Genomic DNA, 25606 nt, shown 5'->3' on the forward strand with positions numbered 1-25606 from the left:
CAGCAGTAGTTCCATATATCAGGATCTTATTTTATTCTCTCTGTCTCTGTTTCTGTGAGGTACTGTGTAAAGATATGAAAACTGTTATTTGATTTCAATAGGTTCGTGTTTGAGTTTCTTCCCATAGCAACTAGGTCTTCAAGTGGATGTGCTTATTTTTACCTCCCTCCCCCTCCCCTTTTCAGAATGATCTGGGTAAAGAAGACATTTTAAAACATAGCCACCTTGTAAAATTCAGTTTCACTATATTTTTATTACCTCCCAATTTCTATTTTGTTTGCTACTTCCTCAATTATTTATTTCTTACTCCTATCTGACATGAAGAGCATTCACATGTCATCCTAAAACACATATGGGCATGTACATAATCCATATGTGCTGTAAAAAAAATATGGTAAGAGATGTAATCCTTAGTTGAAGTGAATGAATAATCACCAGGTTCATTCTTTTAATTGAAGTGAGCGATACTGAGGAAGAAAAATGGGGAATGGTAGATATGCAAAAATGAGGATGATGCATTTGCAGCGATCTTCAGCCAGAAGTGCTGAGTGGAGGTCCCCAAGATCTCAAAGCCAGACTTCAGTCAATTTGGTTCACTCATATAACAAGAAACGGCTGAAGGCATTGGATATGGCAACAGTTATGCACACAATATTCTGGCAATAGTACTGATGACTTGTGCTCCAGAATTTGCTAAGCTGTTCCAGTACAGCTACAATACTGGCATCCACCCAGCAATGTGGAAAGTTTGTCAGGTATGTCCTGTACACCGAAAGCAGGACAAATCCAAACTAGGCCAATTATTACCCCTACTACTCCCAGTCTACTCTCGATCATCAGTGAAGTAATGAAATGGGCCATCAGCAGTCGTATCAGCCAGCAGTTGGTTAGCAATAACCTGTTCATTGATGCTCAGTTTGGGTTCTGCCAGGACCACTCAGCTCTTGACCTCATTACAGCCTTGGTTCAAATATGGACAAAAGAGCTGAACTCCAGAGGTAAGGTGAAAGCCACTGATATCAAGGCAGCATTTGATACGAGTATGGCATCAAGGAGCCACAGCAAAGCTGGACTCGATGGGAATTGGTGCAAAACCCTCCACTGCTTGAGTCGCACCTGGCACACTGGAAGAAAGTTATACTTGTTAGAGGTCAATCATCTCACTGCAAGAGTTCGTCAGGGTAGTGTCCTAGACCCATCCACCTTGTCTGCTTCATCAATCACCTTCCTTTCATCATATGGTCAGAGCTGGGGAATATTCACTGATGATTGTGCAATGTTCAGCAACATTTGTAGCTTGTCGGATATTGGTGCAGTCCAAGACTAAATGCAGCAAGATCTGGACAATATCCAGGTTTTAGCTGACAAGTGGTAAGTAATATTCGCACGACAAAAGTTCCAGGCAATGACCGCATCCAACAGGAGAGAATCTAACCATTGCCCTATGACATTCGATGGCAATGCTGTCGCTGGATCCCCACAGTCAGTATCCTGGAGTTACCATTGTCTGCAAACTTAACTGAACTGGCCATATAAATACTGTGGTAGAAGAGCAGGTCAGAGGTTAGGAATCCTACAGCAAATAACTCAACTCCTGACTCCTCAAAGCCTGTCCACAATCTGTAAGGCAGAAGTCAGGATGGACTCACCACTTGCCTGGATGACTGCAGCTCCAACACCACTCAAGAAGCTCAACACCATCCGGGACAAAGCAGCTTGCTTGATTGGCACCCCATTCACAAACATTCACTCCATCCACCACTGATGCAGAGTGATAGCTGTGTGTACAATCCACAAGATGCACTGCAGAAACTCACCAAGATGCCTTAGACAGCACCTTCCAAACCGACGACCGCTACCATCTAGAAGGACAAGGCCAGCAGATGCATGGGAACACAACCAGCTGGAAGTTCCCCTCCAAGGCACTCACCATCCTGACTTGGAAATACATCAGTTCCTTCACTGTCATGGATCAAAATTCTGGAACCCCCTCACTAACAGCACTCTAATTGTACCTACACCACATAGTCTTCTCAAAGACTCAGCTCACCACTGTCTTCTTGAGGTCAGTTAGGTGTGGGCATTAAATGCTGGCCTCACCAGTGACATCCATCCCAAGAAAGAATTAAAAAAAAATATGCTATTGATTTGCAGCACAGATGTGATTGATGTACCTTCCCTCTGTGTTATTTTTATGATTCTGTGTCTGACATATATGGATGACATGCTTTCTTCTGGTTTTTCAGGGTTACCAAGAAGAGATCTCCCCTTCTACTGGAGTGGGCAATTCTCCCAAGGTACAGCCTGGATGGCCATTTAGCTGGGTTACAGATATTGAAATTGTCTGAAAGTTATTGATTATTTTGGTTCTTTACTTCTAATATGATGTCTCAAGATCTTGGCAATTACTTGCCCCTCCGCCCTCCCTTGCCCCTCCGCCCTCCCTTGCCCCTCCGCCCTCCCTTGCCCCTCCGCCCTCCCTTGCCCCTCCGCCCTCCCTTGCCCCTCCGCCCTCCCTTGCCCCTCCGCCCTCCCTTGCCCCTCCGCCCTCCCTTGCCCCTCCGCCCTCCCTTGCCCCTCCGCCCTCCCTTGCCCCTCCGCCCTCCCTTGCCCCTCCGCCCTCCCTTGCCCCTCCGCCCTCCCTTGCCCCTCCGCCCTCCCTTGCCCCTCCGCCCTCCCTTGCCCCTCCGCCCTCCCTTGCCCCTCCGCCCTCCCTTGCCCCTCCGCCCTCCCTTGCCCCTCCGCCCTCCCTTGCCCCTCCGCCCTCCCTTGCCCCTCCGCCCTCCCTTGCCCCTCCGCCCTCCCTTGCCCCTCCGCCCTCCCTTGCCCCTCCGCCCTCCCTTGCCCCTCCGCCCTCCATCTGACCATCACCTCAACTTTTAATTTATTAATGACTTGGATTGAGGAACCAACTATATTGCAGCAGATTTGCTGGCAATATGTAGATAGCAAGATGACTTGTGAGGAGGATGCAATGAATCTGCAAAAGAATATAGATACGTTAAGTGAATAGGTCAAAATTTGGAAATTGGAGAATATCATGAAAAATGTGAGGGTTATCCACTTTGGCAGGAAGAATAGACTTTTTTTGAAAATGGAGAGTTACTGCAGGATGCTGTAGTAAGAGTCCTTGCATATGGATCACCACTGGTTAGAATGCAGATTCAGCAACTGATTAAGAAGCAAATGGAACATGGGTCTTTATTCTAAGGGGAATCAAATGTAACTGTTGGGAAGTTTTGCTGCAACTATGCAGGGTGGTGATGAGACCACATCCAGAATATGGTGTGCAGTTTAAGTCACCCTCCATCGTGGGGTTTTCCAGGGGGGTCAGCATTCGGGCCAATATCTTTCTTGATCTATATCAATGGTCTAGACTTTTGTGTACAGGGCACAGTTTCAGAATTTGAAGATGGCACAAAACTTGGAAGTATTGTGAACTGTGAGAAAGGTAGTGATAGACTTCGGGTGGACATTGACAGGATGGTGGAATGGATAGTCAAGTGGCAGACAAAGTTTATCGCAGTGAATATGTATTTTGGTGGGAAGAACGCAAGTAATTAGAAAAGCTAATAGAATGTTATAATTTATTGCAAGGAGAATTGATTACAAAGGCAGCAAGGCTATGCTTCAGTTTAACAGGGAATTGGTGAGATCACATTTGGAGACCAGTATTAGTCTCTTTATTTAACGAAAGATGAAAATATGTTGAAAGCAGATCAGAGATGGTTTATTAAACTAATATCTGGATTGGGCATATTGTCTTATGAGGAAAGGTTGGACAGACTAGGCTTCTATCCTCATGTTCAGAAGAATAAGAGGCGACTTCATTTAAACATATAAGATCCTGAGGGTTCTTAACAGAGTCGATATGGAAGCAATGTGTCCTCGTGAGGGAGAATCTAGTATGACTGGCCATTGTATAAAAGTAAGGAATCACCCACTTCAGACAGAGATGAGAACATTTTTATTCATTTAGAGATTTTGAGTGTTAGAAACACTTCCTCAAAAGGCAGTGGAAGCAAAGTCTTTGAATGTTTTTAAGGCAGAGCTAGATAGATTCTTTTTATGCAGTGGGGTGAAAGATTAATGGGAGCAGATGAGAATGTGGAGTTGAGGCCACAATTAGATCAACCAGGATCTCATTGAATGGTGGAGCAGGCTCAAAGGGCCAAATGACCTACTGCAGCTCCTAATTTGTACATTTGTATATTCATATAAAATAAGAGCTCCAATCTTAATAGAAGTTCAGGAGCAGAGGTACCTTGGGGTACTTGGAAACTAAATGTTAAAGATGGAAAGACTGATTGAGAAAGTGGTTATTAAGATTCTCAGGATTCAAAGAATATAAACAGGAGCAGAGGTAGGCCATTTTGTCCCATGAACATCCTACACCATTAATGGCTGATCTGACTTTAGCCTCCTCCATTTCCCTGCTGCCTGGAATGAAGCATCTTATCCTCTCATTTATGCCAAAATACAAAAATTGTCAGTGTCTAGTCTGGCATCCTAATGCAATTTGCAATTCTGGGACAATAACCTGCTCACAGATGTTCAATTTGGGTTCCACCTGGGTCGCTCAACTCCTACCCTTGTTGTAGCCTTGGTTCAAATATGGATAAAAATATGAACTCCAGAGGTGAGGTGAGATTGCCCTTGACCTCAAAGCCATATTTGACCAAGTGTGGCATCAATGAGCTCTTGAAAAACTGAAGTCAATGGGAATTGGGATAAACTCCCCGCTGGTTGGAGTCATACTTAGCACAAAGGAGGATGGTTGTAGTTATTGCTTGCCAGTCATCTCAGCTTCAAGACTGCATGAGTACTTTGGGGTAGTGAAGATGGCCCAATCCTCTTCACCTACTTCATCAATGACCTTCCTTCTATCATAAGGTCAGAAGTATGACATTTTGCTGATGGTGCACAATGTTCAACATCATTTATGACTGCTTAGTGCGGCAGTGCATGTTGAAATGCAGAAACACATGGGCAATATCCAGGCTTGGGCTAATAAGCAGCAAGTAACATCTGCACCACACAAATGCAGGCAGTGACCATCTCCAGCAAGAGAGAATCTAACCATCATCCTTTCATATTCAATGGCATCACCATTGCTGAATCCCCCACTATCTTGGGACTTAACATTGACCAGAAGCTTAACTATACCAGCTATATGAATACTGCGGCTACAAGGGCCTGTCAGAGGCCAGGAATCCTTTGGCGAGTAACTCACCACCTGACTCCCCAAAGCCTATCCACAATCTACAAGGCACAAGTCAGGAGTGTAATGGAATACTCTCCCCTTGTCTGATGAGTGCAGCTCCTGATGTGGGTATGCCGGCGTAAACACAATAAAAAGTCTGACAATACCAGGTTTTAGTCCAACCGATTTATTTGATAATAGACTCACAAGCTTTCGGGGTTAGCCCCTTCGTCAGGTGAGTGCAGCCCTGGCAGCACTGAAGAAGATTTATACCATTCAGGATAAAGTAGCCCGCTTGATTGGTACCGTATCCATAAATATTCACTCTAGTCACCACTGACACAAGGTAGTGGTAGTGTGTACCATTTACAGGATGCACTATAGGAACTTACCAAGGCTCCTTAGACAGCACCTTCCAAACCCATGACCACTACTATCTAGAAAGACAAGAGCACTAGTTTAAAGTTTTTAAAGTTTATTTATTAGCATCACAAGTAAACTTACATTAACACTGCAATAAAGTTACTGTGTCACCACGCTCCAGTGTCTGTTTGGGTACAATGAGGGAGAATTTAACATAGCCAATCCATCTAACCAACATGTCTTTTAGACTGTGGGAAGAAACTGGAGCACCCGGAGAAAACCCACGCAGGCATGGGGAGAACGTGCAAACTTCACACAGACAGTCACCCAACACTGGGTCCCTGGCACTGTGAGGTAGCAGTGCTAAGCACTGTGCTAACTGGTCACCAGAGATTTATGCATGATGTCCCTCCAGTCACAATCCATCTTGGATATCCAGATGAATTTGAAGATGGCTCAGGTGACTGCGGTTGCGCAGGACCTGGGTATGGCCATACAACAAAAGACATGCAACCAAAACCATACAACCATAGACCATACAACAAAACAGTGTACCTCTCACAGGATGACTAGGTTTTCATGATGTGGAGATGCCAGCATTTTTACTGGGGTAAACACATTAAGAAGTCTCACAACACCAGGTTGAAGTCCAACAGGTTTGTTTGGACTTTAACCTGGTGTTGTGAGACTTCTTACTGTGTTTACCAGGTTTTTGCCAATGACAGGGTGCATTACTCCTACATGCACAGTTTCTGATTTACCTTGGTGATGCGCTCCTCCTAGCTTTTAATATACTCTAAAAATTTTCATCTTTGCCTGCAAATGTGCTGAAGGCAGATTTAAAATTGGCTTTTAACCACAAATTGGATAAACACCTGAAGAGACAATATTTACAGGGCCATGGGCATGGCAGTGTGAGGTTAATGTACCTTTAAGTAGCGTTTTTTTTAAATCATGTATTCTGCAGTTGTAAGCATGCTTTTTCAGTTTGTTTATCTCATTGTTGCTAGGCTGTCTATGAGAGTCTTTCTGTCGCTACTTAAACAAGTGTTTATTTATTTTTACTGGGCTGTTGATGACTGCATTGTTAGGGAAAAAACTGGTTGGCAGGCTCGGTGAAAGGAGTTTTTTTCATTTTCAGTTTGGAATACAGTTTGAGTTTTAGTTTTAGAAGGGGCATCAAGCTGAAAATAGGTCTCTCTCCCTGGGTTTGGAAATTCTGCTGGTGAGCTGAAAGCCAGATCTTGCTTTTCTGAAGGGGGAAATCAGCTATTGGTGGCTTGCCTAGAATTCCTGGTGTTTTGGAAAGCTGTTCTGACTTCAAACTGTTCTGAGTTTATCCAGAGAATTGCAAACTTCATCCAGAGAATTGCAAACTTCATCCAGAGGTCTCAAGTCCAGTATCACATGAGCATTAGTCTTTGCTGTGATGAAATTGTTTGAACGGCTTTGTTAATGGCAAGGGCTTTTTTTTTATTGGAACCCATTAGATACATTTGTTAAGGATTATATATTATAGTGGTTGTTGTGTTTCTTGTTTGTAATTGATAAGAGTTCTTGCTAATTTTCTTCTATATATGTTAACTGATATAAAACTTATGATCCAGGTGGGCTCCATACAACACTTCGGAGTTTCTGACCTGAATCATAACAGTAGTGAAACTGGTCAAGTAGCTCTTATGGAGAGTTGGTACAGACAGTGGGCTGAAAAGCATCCACCAGTGCTGTAATGATTTGATGATTCTATTTGTTCTTTACTGACTGTGCCCAGGTAGCGTGTTAGCTGCAAATGCACGGCTAGTCAAACCCACCCATGTATCTCATAAGAAATTAAAATGATGAGTTGATTTACGTTATATTCTTAAGATTATAGAATCTGATTTATGTTCCTTAATCTTCTGAACATTTTGATGTCTTAATCATCCACAAGGATAGCTGGTAGAGATCTTAAAAGCTATTAGTTGTTCGCGTTTGGAACAACTTAAATGCCAGAACTGAAATAATGGAACATGTAACTTTTTCCAGTGTTGTAATAAACTACTCAAAGCCCAAAGTGTTTTGTCTCACATTTAGGATTCCAGCTGCCTACAGATTCAAGGTGTGTTTCCTGGCTGAGTCACACCTGTATCAATAAGTCAGCAAAGCATTAACTGCTACCTGCAGTAGTTTGCTTAATTCCTGTTATGTGGAGGGAGGAGTGGCACCCAGATTGGGGATAAACTAGATTTGAGCTGTCGTGATTTCCATTTTCAGAGTTACTTCTCAATTTAAGACTACAAGGGAAACTTGGTGATATAATTCTTTAAGGTGTGGGGAGAACCGGATGCCACCAGTTTTCTAAAGCAAAAAACTAAATTGTAGGAAATGTTGAAATTGTGTGTATTTGTCAATCTCGACTTACCTGTAACTCCCAATTTCTGCATATTTGAAAACCATTTTTCTTAGCTTCATTATTACTGTTCTCAATACTGAATATTTTCGGTTCTCATTTCAAATACAGCAGACCTACCCATCAAATGTGAAAGGCAGCTCCAGTCTCACACGAGACTCTGTTAGTCCTCCTGCTACACGTTCCGCCGAGGAAGACCACGTTTACAGGTATCCAACTGGGACAAGTCCCCATCTTTAAGTAGAGTGCAGATAACATTGTGCTTCAATATCAGTTGCCTCCCTAAGCAGCGTGACAGCACCTGACTCAAAGGATCTTCCATGAGCAGAGTAATGGATATAGACTCCCTGTCTAAACAAAGTGGCATATAGAGACTCCCTTCCTAAGCAAATAAAGAACATTTGGTTAAGACGGACGCTTTGTGTCAAAGCAGTGAGACAGTTATATTCTTAAACAAAGACTGCTTCATTAAATGGAATGGCAGTAATAAACTGGGACTACCTCTTTGAATAGAGTCACATTGATATCAGGGACTGCATGTCTTTTTAAACAGTGGCAACTTCAGCTGAAACAAATCCCTTTAAGAATAAGGCCTCCTAAAAAAATGGAGCTGAGTGAGCAATGGGCAAGCAGTCAAAGTCTTGTGAAACTTAGATAGCCTTGTAAGTGGAAGCATTTATCACACTCCTCTGTTTATCTTGCCTTGCTCGATTTCTGATGTTAAAAATGAAATACCATATAAGCAAATTTATTGTTTGGTGACATGGGTTGGTTTATGAAAATTCTCTTCACAAATGATGGGACAATATAAAAATAGTTTGTGTTTATATGACACTGTTAATGCAATGCATACCCTAAAATGTGGCACTGTTAATGCATGCATATCCTAAAGTGCTACACTGAACAAACATAGATGGCAGCAGTAATCTGAGAATAGAAGAGAGAACAAAAACTATAATGGGAAGAGTTTTGAAAATCATTTGAAAAGGAGGTAGAGAGTTATCAAAGGGATTGGGAGGGAAGCCCAGAGAGTAGACCCAAGATTGTAAAGCAGACTGTCACTGATGATGGGCCAAGGTATCCTTAGAAGACCAAACTCAAACAGATAGAAAAATGGAACTGAAGTAAGTGATAGAACAGTACAACACGTGACATAATCGTTGAATGTAAGACACTAGCTGATTATTCAATTATTGCCTGTTTGATATTGTAAATTGATACAAGCTAGTGAGTGACATTTTCACCATTTGAGATTCTGGATCATTCACCATAAGTAGAACAATACTGCCCTCCACTGACTATCATCTGCACCTATTTTTTTTGACTTACTTTGAAACCACTCAGGGTTACATACCTAATGAAAACATGGTACCTTAGATTGAAGTATAGTTTATAATGAGATCAGAGCCATTTTAACTTTGCTGCTGCTGCTATATAATTTGATGCTAGTACTGGTGTTGGACTCTGCCAGTGGTGATGTTTAAACAGGCCTCTAGAAATAAAATCAAAGCACAGTGTGGCTCAGTCTGTAGGGCTTTCAGATAATAAATCATTCAAACTTTGTCATTTATGCAGCTTCCCCAATAAGACAAAGTCTGCAGAACCTTCACCGCTTGTCATGACTTCTTCACTTGGCAGCAACCTTTCAGAACTGGATCGCCTCCTACTGGAACTGAATGTGGTGCAACACAGCTCACCCAGTGGTTTCGCAACAGGCACGTCTTTTTTGTAATACAAGTGGGAAACTTATGTACTTAAAAGAAGTGTTTTATTTTGTTTTGCTTCACTTTTTTAAAAGACTTTTGCTTCAGTGCAACAAATGAGAAAGAAGGCACATTTTTTTCTGCTGGCATATGCTTCTCTCCTCTGTTTTACTGTCAATGCCTCAAATAATCCGTAAAAAAAAATTGCATCTGTGGAGACATTTGGTTATCGAGGTAGTCTATTGACAGCAAAGTGCAATGCACTTGGAGGTGTAGAATCCTAGCTATAACAGTGCCAATCTGAATGGCAGCAGGGCATAGAATCAGCTGTCAGCTGATAATGAATTCCCTACTATTTAATGCAAAGTTGGGGACAAATTGAGAGTGTGGGAAGAATGCATTTTGAGGATGGCACCCAAAATGGAAAGAGCATGGTGCAGAAAGGCCATCTTTATAATCGAACAGATGGAATTTTCCTACAAGTGTATGAATCACTCGTAAGACTGGAAATGTATTTGGAATTGTCAGTGTGAAGGGTCAAAGTACAATGTATGCTGCTTGCTTTGATGTTCAAAATCTTTGTGTCTGGGTGGGTTTCCTTGTGTCTGGGTGGGTTTCCTCTGGGTGCTCCAATTTCCTCCCACAGTCCAAAGATGTGTGGGTTAGGTGGATTGACCATGCTAAATTGATCCTTAGTAGCAGGGAGGTTAGCAGGGTAAATATGTGGGGTGAAGGGGATAGGGCCTTGGCGGGATTGTTGTCGGTGCAGGTTTAATGAGTCAAATGACCTCCTTCTGCCTGTAGAATTCTGTGATCTGTGAAACATAGCTGTCAACCTATATTTGCATGTAATCTCTATTCATGTAATGTTTGACATATGAAGTATAACATTCAACCGTTAGATTGATTATTGCTGAAATAAAAAGATCCATCCCATCACATTTCCTATTCCCTCCGCAACAGGTTGTCCTGTTCTCGGAGGCCTAGAAAACTTTCTTCCCTTGTGATCAGGGCTGGATCAAGTGACCAGTCCTAAAGACTTTACCCAGTTTTGTGGCAGGATTAAGCCACTCCACAATGCATGGAAGCTGGCCATGGGAAAATGCCTCACTTCTGCTTGAAAATTTTCCTGTTGTGCAATTGAAGTTAAGATGTGAGGGATTGTGCAAATCTGAAACCCTGTTCAATGATGCTTTGGCACAAACCTGCTGCATTATTGGCCTGTCCTACATCATTGGATTTTAGACAAATTGCAGTGCCTTAGAGATGAATTGCAGTTTAATTTTATTCCTCTTTCCAGGGCACTAAAACAGTTGTGATTCTTATGAATCAATGCACCGTTCCATTGCTTGTTAGTACTCCGATCAGTGCCTGAAGATTCCTGCAGTGTTTCCAATCATGTGGCCAAAGAGAGTTAAGAGATCTGAGGCTTCGTGCCTGTCCACAAATAGTTATATTTTAAAATAGAATGCTGCACATCATTTGGCACATTTAACCTCTGAATCAAAGGTTTGGGGAGGAAGCACAAACCCAAGACAGACTTATGAACGTAATCCAGATTGATGCTTCACTGAATGATTAATGATGTGCTTGCATTACAAGAAGTCCCATTTTTCAAATAAAATATGAAACCAATGCTCCATCTGTTAACTTAGTTAGCTGTAAAAAATTCCACAGCACTTACTCACATGTCCTGGCCGACATCTCTCTTTCAGCCAACCAATAGTAAAAGCATATGATCTGGTCATACATTCAATTACTGTATGTGGGATCTCTTGAGAGTGTAACCTGGCTGTTGCCTTTACCTACCATAGTAACTGCGTTTTAGACGTATTCCACAGGCTGTAAAGCATTGTGGGATGTCCTGAGGCATTGATGAAGCGCAATATAAATGCAAAGCTTTTCTTTATATGACAGACGGACAAGAATAAGGTGTGGGAAATATCCAGGGAAAGCCACCATGAACCTATCTTAAGAGCTTTTAGTAACTTTTGATTCTCAGCTAGCTTTAAATCAGGCTTGAACTACTATCTATGGTGTGATTAAATCTTATTGGTCCTTTCTCAGAGGAATCCAGTCGCAGCCCCCATCCTGCTCCGGTGACTGGCTCTCAATACACAGGTCAGGAAAATGGAACTCAAGTGGGAAAGAAAATGCCTCCGCAGACGAAAGAAAAACCGAAAAGAAATGGAGGCCGTGGAATTGAAGATGTTCGGCCTAGCGTGGAAAGCTTACTAGATGAACTGGAGAGCTCAGTCCCCAGTCCAAGGTGTGTGTATATGTTGTTTTCCTTCAATCAATTCTCACTTCTCCTGCCGGCAGACCAAAAGATCGGCTTGGCTCAGCTGTACTGCTGGAAATTTGGAATTCACACATAAGCATACTAATTTTTTTCTATGATTTGCCTTTGAGCCAGCTGACTGGGCAGTGACTACAATAATGAGATTGCGTGATTAGCCATTTTGGGATAGAGAGATTTGTTGACAGCTTATGCAGACCATCATCAGGTTGCACAGTAAGATGGCAGAAACATTAGAATTGGGATTCTGTCAATTTTATCATTCTTTAGATATTACAAGGTGAAGCACGCAACTGTGAACATTGGAGGGATTCTGTCTCTGAGAGGTTTTATTAGCGGCCACAGTTTTCCTCCCTGCAGTTGAGTCTTTGTTGGCAAGTGATCCTTAGTTCTTTTGACTTTTCTGTTCCAATATAAATACTAAAGGGGTGGGTGTGGGTGTGTTTTTTGCAAAGAAGAATATGGCCATCATGCATTTTCAGTGATCTTATCCACGTACCAACCATATCACAATACCTCAAATACCTTGCATTTAGTGCTTCTGTATTGTATATTTTGTAGCACAGTTGCTGAAAACCATTCAGCTATTTTTTAAATCACCAAAAACGTATTATTACAGTATGATTCAGGAGAATAGGAAACTGAATTGAGTTTGAATCCAGGTCAGTAATTTTTTAGTTATCACGATCTTCATTGAGACTGAAACTTATAGAAAAGATATTTGAGTTTCTAGTGACTGATTGGAAGGATCACGTTTCAGATTTCAAGAAATTTTCAAATTGAAGGCTTTTACTTTAACAAATGAACTAAAAGCAACATTGACTATATATAGTTTTTAGTAGGCTAATTCTGAACTACAGAAAAGTTTCCTTTGTTAACTTTTAAAATGACCAAAAATCCCCTTTCGTTGTTATACTTTACAGTGTCCCTTTACTGGACACTTTGTTCTCCAGAAACCAGTCCAAAACTATTCTCAGCTCCAGAAGGCTTGTTTCAGTTTTCTTTTTCCAATTGGTTATTTTTAATCCCCAAACTGACTTTTATGGTGAGGATTGCTCTGGAGATTCCTCTTCTCAAGCAAAGCTAGGCTAATCTCCCAGCCTCATTCAAATTTTCACAGTCTTGGTCTCTCGAGCATAAATTGCCATCCACATTCTGCACAGTGAACAATAAGAGATCATCTGCCTCTATCTCTTTGCTCTCAGAGTCTTGTAGACTGCCTTATGAGGTTTAGGGATTTCTTAAGAAAACAGTGGCTATCTATAGCCTATTTTCCCCTTAAAGCTTACTTCCAAGGCAACTTGAATGACATGGACCTTGTACCCAGTTAGAATGCTGATTAATGCTTCTAAACCTGCAGTTCCATTCTTTCTTGAAATTAACTGCACAGTCTGAAGTATGAAACCTAATCAAAGCTGTTGAAACTTGGAGACATAACAGTTTACCCAAAGTCAGCACAGATGTTTCTCCCATTGTCTACAAGTATGAACATCTTGCCCCTTCTTCCCAGTAAAACAACTTGGGCATCACTGTCATGTTAGTAACCAAGCCAAATCAGGCTTGGTTTCGAGCAGGATTTGGAGCAGGTCACAACCTCCTTCTCTGCTCCATTTTATCTCAACAGACAGCCCCGAAACATAAATTTATAAACTTCATATTCTAACAGCTTCTTGAGAGAATGTAAATAATTCATATGTGGGTAAGTGCAAAATATTAACTTGATGTTAAGCAAGTTCATCCCTCCCTCATGTCCAAGAAATTGGTCTTCATTATCCTGCTGAGAGTTATTTAGGCCTCCATCCTCCCCAGATGAACGTGTGAAAGAGATTAGTTTATATGTAGCATTCTTTAGGTGCACTTGATAGGGAGAGTATCATTTTTGTTTCAGTTTAACTTTAAAGTGAATCTATGCATAATGTTTGAATACAGGCAGGAAAATGAATTTCAACTCAGGCACTGCATACCATTGGTGTGTGTTTTAGTTCTGATGATGCTAATTACTTTGGTCTCGTTTTCAGTCCTGCAACTGCTGTGTCTCCAGTGGAAGGGCCAGCCTCTCAGCGTGACACTCCCAGCCAGCAGCAGGCACGCATTTCTGCATCCTCAGCAACCCGTGAGCTTGATGAGTTGATGGAATCCCTCTCTGTATTCAATGTGAGTGTAAACAGCTTTCTATACTTCCTGAGTCGAGTACTAAAATGCAAAAGCCAGGCAAAAAGTATTTATTTCGTAGGCAGCCCCGTGAGTTGTGTGAAAGCTGTTTTGAATGTTGTAACTGCAGCTCACAGGAAGGTGTAGCCAACAGCAAGCACCTGTTATTTATCAAGGCAATGGGAATGTTTTTAGGTGGAAAAATATGTTTGTAGCATTCTAACTTGAGAAAGAATATCTGAAACTAACTTTTAATGAGGCTTGGTGATTATTTATAAGAGTAAAATGCAGTACCTGAAGCTCTCTGTTGATAAACAGTCAGGAATGTGCCCCCCTCCATCTTGCTGAAAGGAATACATAAGACACGGCTGCGTCATTCAAAAATTATTAACTATATCATACCTGGAATCTATTCAGAAGATGGATGCGAACTTGTTTTTCAGTTGTCTTAACCTCAGTATTTTTGGAGGTTGTATGTATGTTGCATGAACTTGGAAGGAATTGAACTGAATTGGGCTTGAATTATTTCTTAACCTCTGTCTAGATTGCGTCAAAAAGAATTGAGTACTCCATTTTGCATTGATTGTGTGCTTTGGATATCCGTGGTTCAGTTGGCAAGAGGAAAGAGCTGAAACCAGGAAATGCAGAGACAGCTTATGCAAAGATGTTTGTATAGAGGATGTTGGAATGGAGCATGAGAAGCGGGGAGTGTGGCTGCAATATTCCTGGTATGTTTTGTGGAATGGGGCATGGGCTACAAAATAAGATAAAGTCATAGGGTATGAGGCATGGAGCCAATGTAAAACAGAATGGAGCACAAAGCATTGGCAGAATATATGGAATGCAAGGCTTTGGGAGAATGCAATGTGTGATGGATAGGATTTAAGATGCTGGGAAACACCATTGCAGGGTGGGCCATGAACCACTGGAAGAATAGATAGGACATTGGGCATCTTGGAGTGGTGCCAGCAATGGAATAATAGGGTGACTGTAATGCGGTGTCCCTCAGCAAGGGAGAGGTAAGGACAGGATTGAATTATAAATATCGTCTTCATTTATTTTCTCTTATATTCCCCAATTTACTTCACTTTTCTGTTCTTCCTGTTACTCTCCTTTCTTCGATTTTAGGCTGGCACTGTAACTCCTATAAGTTTTGAATCAGATGAAAAGCAAGAATCATCTCCAAATGCCCTGCTAGTGTCTGCTGCTGCCCAATCTGTCATTACTCCATCAACAACTAGAGCGCAGTTACCTATGTCATGCAATTCACAGTTAACGCTCAATGGTACAGGTTTGCCCTCTCCACTCTCTCGAACACCCAGTCCACTGGAGCTGCTGCGAATTGACGAGGAGGCTATCCCTTTACGGTCATCTGCTTCCACATTACCTAATCCTGTCACCCCGTTGCGTGATCATCCAGAGGTTCAATCATCCATCTCTTTTGCATCAACTTCACCTAATACGGATGCAAATTCACAACTGGACACTGATGTTTCTTTGTCAGTGCTGCCACCCATTTCAGAATCACCTAAATCACACAAGACCACCCTCAGAAATGTGCAGATAGTGGGAAGTGAAAACAAACCTGAGAACCGGTTCGTTATTACTGAAGTGAAATATGAAGTTATACCAAATTCCTTAAATGTCACTGCAACTGAGAGTCCTGTATTCAAACCGGCATTGACTTCAGGCACTGGACAACAGGAGACAACAGCTACAACTTTGCTTACTGACTTTGCTGAGATGAATGAAGCTTTAGATAAGCTGTTGTCCTTGTATCCTGAGGCTGTGCAAGAAGAGCAGGTGGAGACTAAACAAGAGGTCCCTGAAGCTAAGGTGGTGTCAGTGGACAGAGTATCAGGGTGTCCTGATACTATGGAATTTTCCATCTTGAATATGGAAGTGAATGGGAGACCACACAGTTATCAACAGAGTATTGCAGATGGAACCAAACCTGGAGGAGAGAAGTTGCTGAGTGTAAACAAGTCAGATGAAAAACCCATGCAGCAGGCAGCACAGCAGCAACTGAAACAAAAGGAAATGGAACTAGAACAAAGTAGCCTGAATCATTGTTCACTGCATCATCAACCCATTGAGGAAGCGCAAGAGGAGCGGTTTGAATTACCACCAGTTCAAATACTCTCAGTGGAACGGATTTCTGCTTCTAGTCAGGCAGGCAGAAAGTTTGAATGTGGAATGTTTTACAGATTTATGGCATGAGCCCCTACTGCATGGTCAGAATAGTTGTAGATATGGAACATGTTATATTGGTGCAGAGTTTAACGCTCTTAACATTATCTAGGTCACAGCCAGTACTGACTTTGTTATAATGGCGCTGCTAGTGTTGGGATTTTTTATGGATGTCTTAATGAAGTGGACTTTAATTACTTTGTATTCTAAATCACAAATTCTTAAATGGTGCAAACACTGAAATCAGACTAATTTTCTGTGTGTGCAACAGTGTGACAGAGCTCTGTGCGCCACCTAGATATATAGAACATAGAACACTACAGCACAAACAGGCCCTTCGGCCCACAAGTTGCGCCGATCACATCAACACCTACCAACCTACAGACCTATCTATAACCCTCAATCTCATTAAACCCCATATACTCATCCAGAAGTCTTTTAAAAGACCCCAGCGAGTTCGCCTCCACCACCACTGACGGCAGCCGATTCCATTCACTCACCACCCTCTGAGTGAAAAACTTACCCCTAACATCACTTCTGAACTTCCCTCCTTGCACCTTAAATCTGTGTCCTCTCGTAGCAACCATTTCAACCCGGGGAAATAGCCTCTGAGAGTCCACCCTATCTATTCCTCTCAACATTTTGTAAACCTCTATCAGGTCGCCTCTCAACCTTCGTCTCTCCAGGGAAAAGAGTCCCAGCTCCCTCAACCTAACTTCATAAGGCATGCCTCCCAGTCCAGGCAACATCCTTGTAAATCTCCTCTGTACCCTCTCAATAGCTTCTACATCTTTCCTATAGTGAGGCGACCAGAACTGCGCACAATACTCTAAATGAGGCCTGACAAGGGTCTTATAAAGTTGCAGCATTACCTCCCGACTCCTAAACTCAATCCCTCGATTAATGAAGGCCAGTACACCATACGCCTTCTTGACCACCTCCTCCACCTGCGAGGCCGATTTAAGAGTCCTGTGGACCCGGACCCCTAGATCCTTCTGCTCTTCAACACTACTCAGACTTATATGGGGCAATATTATCAAATATGTGGGAAATTATTTGCATCTCCTTGATCCAGTAAGTTTTATATTTGAGAGACATCTAAGGAAGACCCAGCATGTTATGCAGTGTGTTATAATGAAGAGAACCGGACCACAGAAGATCCATTGACATCAGAGACCATTTTGTTTGGAATTTGTGAAATGCTGTTGGTGTCTTCCTTAAAGTTAATTTCCTGGAGCTGGTTTCCAAGCATTGTGCTGTAGAATTGTGCATAAGTGGCCTGGGCTTGATTGGATGTCATCAAGTTAAGTAGGCAGGACAGTGGCACACAGTGGTGAGCATCTTGATTTGCACCTCTATGCCTGGAACGGTTAAAGAATTAGTGTCTTAACTGTTGCTGAGTGTGCATGCACATTTGTTCAAATACCCAGAAGTTTGGAGTGTTCTATTGTGTCAGGGTGAGTGTTGCACATGACAAAGCATTTGTTTAAAGATTGCACGTTAACTGGTATTGAGTGTAAATGCTGTGTGTGAGGAATGTATCTGTGTAACTTGCAGAATTGTGGTTTCACTGTGCAATGTTCCCTGTGGTGCAGATGAAATCTCTTATCGAGAGGACAAAGCATTCTTCAAACATACATCCGATGTACCGTGAGGACTTCCCACGCCGCAAATTTGGGCCTGTCATTTTTAATAAAAACGTGTCTCAGGATAGGCTAATTGAGGAGCTGCATGGCAGACTGGGGATCGAAAAGAAGGAACCCAAGAATAGAAAAGTGGATGACTGGCTCACAGAGGGGTTGGTTATCACTTCAAAACCTGTCAGGAAACATGAGGAGGGAACTCATGTGGTTGAGAAGGTAGCTAGAGGAATGCATGAAAAATTGTGATAAAGAAATGCATGAAGTAACGTTTGATGTAAAAAAATGATTTTAATGTCTTGTGCATGGACTGCTTAACAATGTGCTGTAATTCTCATCGAGTTGTGAGCTCATTAGTCTACTATGCATTTGTTTGTTACAGCCAGATACAATGTAGAGAGCTTTCTGCTTGATCAGCTCTTGGTTGTATTGTGCATTGTAGTGACAATTAGATGGGATGGTGCTGCCCATCCATAGGAAAGTGCATAAAGCTGAGGCTCAAATTGAATGAATGCAAGTAACTCCTGTTAGTGACTTTCCCAAGCCCAGTTTCACCTCTTTCCTTTTTCTTACATGTGCACAGAAACTTGCAGAACGTGCTTTCCTGGATTTGTAATGTTCTCTCTGCGTGATTTGTGGGTTTGGTTTTCATGTCCGGTTTTCTTGACGTTGCTACCTCTTCTACCTGCATTGCTCAATTCTATAGTTAGTCTGGAGGAGTTAGTGCCACTGTGAGATCAGTTGTTTGCAGTTGATGCTCAACAGGTGGTTGTAAATGTATAAAACAGTTTAATGCGAGGGATTTTAAATGATATTGCCTGTGCTGAATCATGATACTTTGAAATTAAATTCTATCCTGATAGTCCATATACCACCCTGTCTCTGACTTTGGCTGTAAGTCTAAGACTAACCTATATTTGTAAGTGGCACAGCTGAAGGTTTTTAAAGACCTGCTTGCTTAAAAGAATGTCACTGCATCCTCGCTCAAAGTAAAGGTTTCTCCAGTTGGTATGTTCAATATTCATTGAATGCTGTGCTGCTCTCTGTTCTCTATAAAGCTATTTGTCAAATAGGTTAAAGCATGGTGCAAATTAGGCGTATGAATGAAAATATCCCTTCATCTACATCAGGTTCTTAGTACTAAAGCTGCTGTTGTTTCTCTCCAGATAATAATCACTCCAGAACCCCCTTCTTCAATGGGTTCTACTCCATCTCCCCATTCTGTTTCACCTTCTCCCCCAGTCAAACAGTGCCAAGAAAAAAGAAAAATTGAGCTTTTGAAAGTTTCACCTCCACCTCCTCCCCTTGTATCTTCCCTACCTCCTAATCCTGTACCACCCTCACTTCTTCCCCCTGTGCCTTCACCACCACCTCTCCCTTTGTTTCCCCAAGATTCTGCTTCTTCCCGCATGTCTTCCATTCGCCCTGGATCTCAACCAGCACCTCAGTGGAATAGTTCAGCTGATGATTATCAGAAACCATCTGTCCTTTCTATACCACCATCTACACGGTTAAATCCATACATTTTGCCAGCAGAAAAGCATCCACGTTGCTTCTCTCTACCTGTAGTACAGAGCACTGCTGTCCAAGCTGAACTTCCGCCATCTCCTCCTACACCCACTAGAGTCATGGTATCAATAGCCTGTCAGACCGATGGCAGTAACAATGATGAAGACACTCTACAAGTCCAACCACAGGCATGGAAGTATTCTATCTTTCATGATTATATACTTTGAAAATCTTTTGATGTAAGAAATTTTTGAAGCTTTAGCTTCATTCCTTTTCTAGTATACTTTGTTCAAATTATATATAGGTACATAATCTGATTGCTTTTTGTGTAAAAAGTTTGAGAAATGTTCTGATGTATAGAATTATCGCAGAAGTACAGTTATCATCCTATAAATGTTATCTGTATCCAGGTATTGAAACCTACATTCTTAATCCATTTTGATGTTGTCTTGTAACTATTATACAGATCACAGTAGTTTATGGTTGTTCCAGTGGTAAAGATCATGCAATTTGGAGTGTTATGTCTTGTTAGAAATGCCTCTTTGTTATGTTTAGAATGGTAGAAAAATTAAAGCACAAAAGGAAGTGATTCAGCCCATCGTGTCTGCGCTGGCTGAAAAAAAAAGCTAGCTCCTCATTCTAATCTCACATCCTAGCATCCGGTCTGTGGGTTACAGCAATTAGATCCAGATACCATTCAAATGAATTGAGAGGTCTGCCTCAACCACCAATACAGGCAGTGAATTCCAGTGTAAAAAAAGTTATTCCTAATATCTCTTCGAATCTTTCTACCAATCACCTTACATCTGTACCTCCTGATAATTGACCTGTCCACTCGGAAAGTCACCGCTTAACCTCCTCTGCTCTAAGGAAAACAACTCTTAACCTACCCAATCTTTCCTTATAACTGCAATTTTCCAGCCTTGGCAACATTCTTGTAAATCTCTTCTGTACACTCTCCGGAGCAATTATGTCCTTCCTGTAATGCAGTGACCAGAACTGTGTCAGTTATAGCCAAATCAGCATTTTAGACAGTTCCAGCATTACTGTTCTGCTTTTGTTTTAAATACCTTGGGCTTTAAAGGAAAACATTCCATATGCCGCCTTTATCAATCTTTCCACCTGTCCTGCCACCTTCAGGGACCTGTGACATGCTCTGTCCCTCTACCCTTTCAATATCCTCCTGTATTCCTGTACCTTGTTTGGCCTCCCAAAATGCCCCTCTGGATTGAATTCCATTTGCAACTGTTCTGCCCACTCAACCAAATCATTGCTATCATTCTGAAGTCGGCAGCTATCCTCTTCACTGTAAACTACATGGCCAATTTTTGTGCCGTCTGCAAATTTCCCAGTCGTGCCTCCGACAATTAAGTGCAAATCATAAATATATACAGCAATAACAGGGACCTAACTGTGAGCGCAATCGAATATTACTGGAAACCACTTTCCATCCACGGTGGCACAGTGGTTAGCACTGCTGTCTCATAGTGCCGTAGTGCTTGCACTGCTGTCTCGTTATGCTGGATTTGATTCCTGGTGTGGGTCGTTGTTTGTGCGGAGTCTGCACTTTTTCGTCATGTCTGCATGGGTTTCCTCTGGGTGCTCTGGTTTTCTTCCAGATTCCAAAAGACGTCCTGGTTAAGTGCATTGGCCATGCTAAATTCTCCCACAGTGCATCTGAACAGATGCCAGAGTGTGGCAATGAGGGATTTTCACAATCACTTCATTGCAGTGTTAATGTAAACCTACTTGCAACACTAATAATAAATAAACTTTAAAACATTTATCCATCAGTACACTGTTACTGTTACTGAGCTAATTTTCTATCCAATATCAGAACTAGGAGCAGGAGTCGACAATTCAGCTCCTCGAATCTGCTCCTTCGTTCACTACAATAATGGCTGATCTCCTCTCAGCTTCATCTCCACCTTCCTGCCCACCCCTTACAAGCCTTCACCCTTCTACTAATTAAAAATCTATCTTTCTCATCAAATTTACTTATTGTTCCAGCGTCCAATGCACTCTGGAATAGAGAATTCCACTGATTCATGACCCTTTGAGTGAAGTAATTCCTCCTCATTTCTGTTTTAAATCTGCTACCCCTTAGCCTAAAACTATGCCCTCGCATTCTAGAATGTCCAACAACAAGACATATCTGCATCTATGCTGTCAATCCCCTTTAGCCTCTTGTATAGCTCAATTATATCTCCTCTCATTCTTCTAGACTCCAGTGAATATTAAACTGCTCAGTCACTCTTCATAAGATAACCTGCCACATTCCCCTGGATCTCATAGGCTTTTATTTTTCTGACCAGTCTGTCATATGGAACCTTGTCAAATGCCTTAGTGAAATCCGTGTAGACTACATCCACTGTACCACTCTCTTCAGTCCTCCTGTTACTTCCTCAGAAAATTTTACTAAGTTAGTAAGGCATGACTTTCCCTTATCAAAACTATGCTGATTATCCCTCATTAATCCTTGCCTTTTATGTGACAGTTTATCCTAGCTTTCAGAATTGATTCTAATAATTTGCCCAAACCAAAGTCAGAATGACCAGTCTATAATTTTCTGGTCTACCTGTTTTAAACAACGGCACAACATTTGCAACAAAGCCTCTGGTATGTTCCCAATCAGGTATAGTAGAATTATCAAAACATTTCCAATGAGGGCTACTCAGTGTTGGGAGAAGGGTGAACCATTTACAAAATAAAAATTGCCCGTTGGGCTCCCTGATCACCTAGTCAGTATTTATATTGTGCAGAGTGGTACCTTGTTATACACCATTTGATCTCTGTTAATACTGAGTTAACTGATTTCTAATTCAAATCAATTAATTTGATTACATCAATTAAATCAGAAATTAATCTGCAGATTGGTCAAATTTACAGAGATACTAAAAGAGCTATACTAACACGTGAATCTGGATATTAATTCTGCACTAGTGTTAATTGAAGGTAATGAGAGAGGTGATATAGTGACTTTAGGCTATAAGTTATCAAACTCAAGAGGCAGTGTTTTAAGTCAGCTCTTCCGAAAGCTTATGGTCTAAAAATAAATCTTACATTTAGAATTAATAGGTTGGCATATGAACCATCACTTATGTAGAACTTCTATAACGTATGTATGTATTATTTGATTGTGCTTCAATTTATAGTCATGTTATGAAGCAGCTTATTTTGTAAAGTTATTTGACACAATGTCAGCATAGACATTTATTACTGTGGAGTTAAGAGCATGTATAGGCAGAGAAACTATACATGCATTTGTAACCTTAGCCATTCCCAGTTATTGCAAATTTCATTTTCTCTTTATAGGTGAATGCAGTCTTTGAATCTGTGTCACTCCCTTCACCTCCATCCTTTGAGAAGGCAGGGCATTCTTTCAACTTGGCATGCTCTATTCTATGCACGCTGCTTCATTTGTAAATCTAGAACTGGCTGTTCAAAACACAATGCTGATCTATTAGGTGTGGTGGGTGTGGGAGATTGTAGTAGATCAATAGAATCACCTGTCTTGGAGATTATTTGAGATTTTAAATATGTCTGCATTCATGCTGACACAGTACTTAAAGCCTGTACTAATCATACAACATTTCTGTCTATGTATTAAACATAAACTTGAACTAGAAGACAAATGTGTTGTATCCTTGTTCAATGTTTCAAGTTTTAGAAACTTGCTTTGCAACTGTGACAGAATTGCTACACAATGCCATTTGTGTTTACCTGTACAAAGATGCAATGCAGATGTTTTCTTGGATAAAAGTTGCAGTATTCCTGAATATATCCAACATCGTTTACTAACAGCTAATATAAAAACAAACTGCAAGAAAATCTCAGCTGGTCTGGCATCACCTGTGGAGTGAGAAACAGCATTTCAAGTTTATGATCTTTCATTGCTCTAATTGAAAGGTTGTCATATTAAAATGTCTCTCCCCTTAGTTGCTGCCTGGCCAGCTGAGTATTGTGCGTTTTATTTTTCTTAATTTCAGTTGTCCAGCACTTGCAATCTTTTGCTTTTGTATTTACTAACAACTGCCTGAATAACCAGATAGCTCTCTGCATAATCAGAGAAGATGAATTCCTGCATCTCGGGAGGAACAGCATCATGCCATTTCATTCTGTAGAATTGAGTATGCGAACTGAAAAAAACACCTTGAGCAGTAAATATAGGCTCCAGGTTTCACATTATGGCCAGAATTTTACTGCCGCGCCAGCCCTGAAATAGGGGCGGGCAAGGAGTCACAGAACAGGATTCTCCATTGGCCTCAGGTGGAATTTTATGAGCCTCGCAGGATTGCGGCAGTAAAATACCGGCCTATGTATCACCCGATACATAAAGATGGACTTTTAAATTGGGTTTTGTGTCCATACCTTGTTTCTGAATCATTGAAGAAATTAAGAAAACAACATATTACTTTCAATTTATCAGTTGAATTGAAATCCAACCCAAACTGAAGTGAAACAGTTAGGTTTTTTTTAGTGTTGAATTCAAGGTCATTTGTGCTGGGCAGCAGCAATTCTTGAAAATATTTTTTAAAAAGAGCTAAAAATATTGACTGGTTAAATCAAATGAGTTTAAAGTCTGGAACAATGTAGGAAAAAGGGTTGCAATCCAGAACACGAGAATGTAAATACTTTTGAGGTACTGGGAAAAATTGGCAGACTATGCAGTGTGTCATGATCGCCACATAGTTTGAATGTTGAGAAGAAACAACACTGTAAGGCAGTGAATTTGAAGCTTTGAGGGAACAAAAGAGATTTCTACTAATATTGATAGAGAAAAGTAAGACAGAGTTTGGGTGGGAGAAAGAAATGTGAGCTTTTTCTTACTACCCAAGGTGTGAGAAGCGCCACTAAGCTTGAAAAAAGCTTAGATATTATTTAGAGGAGAAGTGCTTGGGGCTAAACAGCAAACCGAGATTTTTGAAGATCACTTTGACAATGTGGAGATGTGATTGCATTTTGATTGATACATTGTGTGGCTACACTATTGAATCCAGTCATGTTACTGATTGAAAGTGGCTGCTTTATATCTTGCTCATTTTGAACAGGCTTTCAGGCAAGTATTGAACGGAGACTGTCCGTAGCACGGTCCAGTCTCCAAATCCATGCTCTTGTCTCAGTTCTAAGAAGCTGAAATTGCTTAGTTCCAGGGGAAACTATTTCCCACCACCATGCAGCCGACAGTATTGCTCATTGATTGCTCCATAGCTACCAATGACGTAACTGATTAACCAAAGAACATTTCACTTCAATGTCGAAAATTGGGCTCACAGAACGGAATTCTCCGTTGGCCTTGGTGGGATTTTATGAGCCTCGCCCAAGCGAGACTGTAAAATACCTGACACACAAAGATGGACTTTCAAATTGGGTTTTGTGTCCATACCTTGCTTCTGAATCATTGAAGAAGTTAAGAAAACAACATTTTACTTTCAATTTATCAGTTGAATTGAAATCCAACCCCAAATTGAAGTGAAACAGGTTTTTTGGGCAGCTCCTTTTGTTGTAGTGATGTGAAAATGTATTTTTTTTGGGCAGACAAAAATCATTGGGTAGAATGTTGTCACATAAAATGGCATTGTGCCAAACCTACATCAATAAAAACTAAAAGCTGTCTTTGGAGCAATGAGTAACATTTTCCAGCACTAATTACTTTTATTGTATAGTCTAGCAGACTAGGTTAATAAACTGAGTCTCATTCAGTCAATCTGGAGTTTGACAGGGTCATACTATAAAATTTCCTTGTGTGGCAGATGTACTGCTGGCACCTTCAATGTGTTTTGCATGTTTGAATATGATTCTGTTCCCTTTTTCACAGTTTGTTTTAGCTTTCATTCTGTCCTCTTACATTTGTGTTTCCTGTTGATCCACTTCTAGCCAGTCAATCCAGGCCGTGCTACCACCATGCTGTGTTCCCCAATACGTAAAGGAGATCCTTTGGAACTGGCAGATCCAGTTGCTCTTCCCCCACGTCCAGCCCCTCCCTCATTGTGTGGACGGCAACAAAAACCAAATATAAACGTGTGTATATGAGAGAACTTGACTTTTCAAGTAGAGACAGCAAATGCAGAATAATATCCACAGAGCTTAAATGCATTAGTTTGTTCTGTAGGGCTGTTACATCCAGTGATACAACCCCAGACTGCAAGTGTTGTCACA

General features: G+C 41.3%; 1 protein-coding gene across 6 annotated transcripts in view; it reads left to right on the forward strand.

The window, feature by feature from the left end:
• The window catches only part of LOC145355967 (paxillin-like), a 162760-nt gene that overhangs the window by 121969 nt on the left and 15185 nt on the right, over positions 1-25606 (forward strand). The window contains exons 3-11 of one of the 6 annotated variants that reach the window (XM_080208494.1): positions 2247-2297; positions 8067-8164; positions 9531-9670; positions 11726-11927; positions 13976-14111; positions 15237-16280; positions 17894-18157; positions 22763-22816; positions 25325-25468. In XM_080208494.1, coding sequence (XP_080064620.1) covers positions 2247-2297; positions 8067-8164; positions 9531-9670; positions 11726-11927; positions 13976-14111; positions 15237-16280; positions 17894-18157; positions 22763-22816; positions 25325-25468 — 2133 coding nt within the window. The remainder of the gene's footprint in view (positions 1-2246; positions 2298-8066; positions 8165-9530; positions 9671-11725; positions 11928-13975; positions 14112-15236; positions 16281-17893; positions 18158-22762; positions 22817-25324; positions 25469-25606) is intronic. The other 5 variants (XM_080208495.1, XM_080208497.1, XM_080208496.1 and 2 more) reach the window with 5 other exon arrangements.

The sequence above is a fragment of the Carcharhinus amblyrhynchos genome, chromosome 20 (genome assembly GCF_965287045.1).
Source record: "Carcharhinus amblyrhynchos chromosome 20, sCarAmb.v2.hapA, whole genome shotgun sequence".
Classification (NCBI taxonomy): domain Eukaryota; kingdom Metazoa; phylum Chordata; class Chondrichthyes; order Carcharhiniformes; family Carcharhinidae; genus Carcharhinus; species Carcharhinus amblyrhynchos.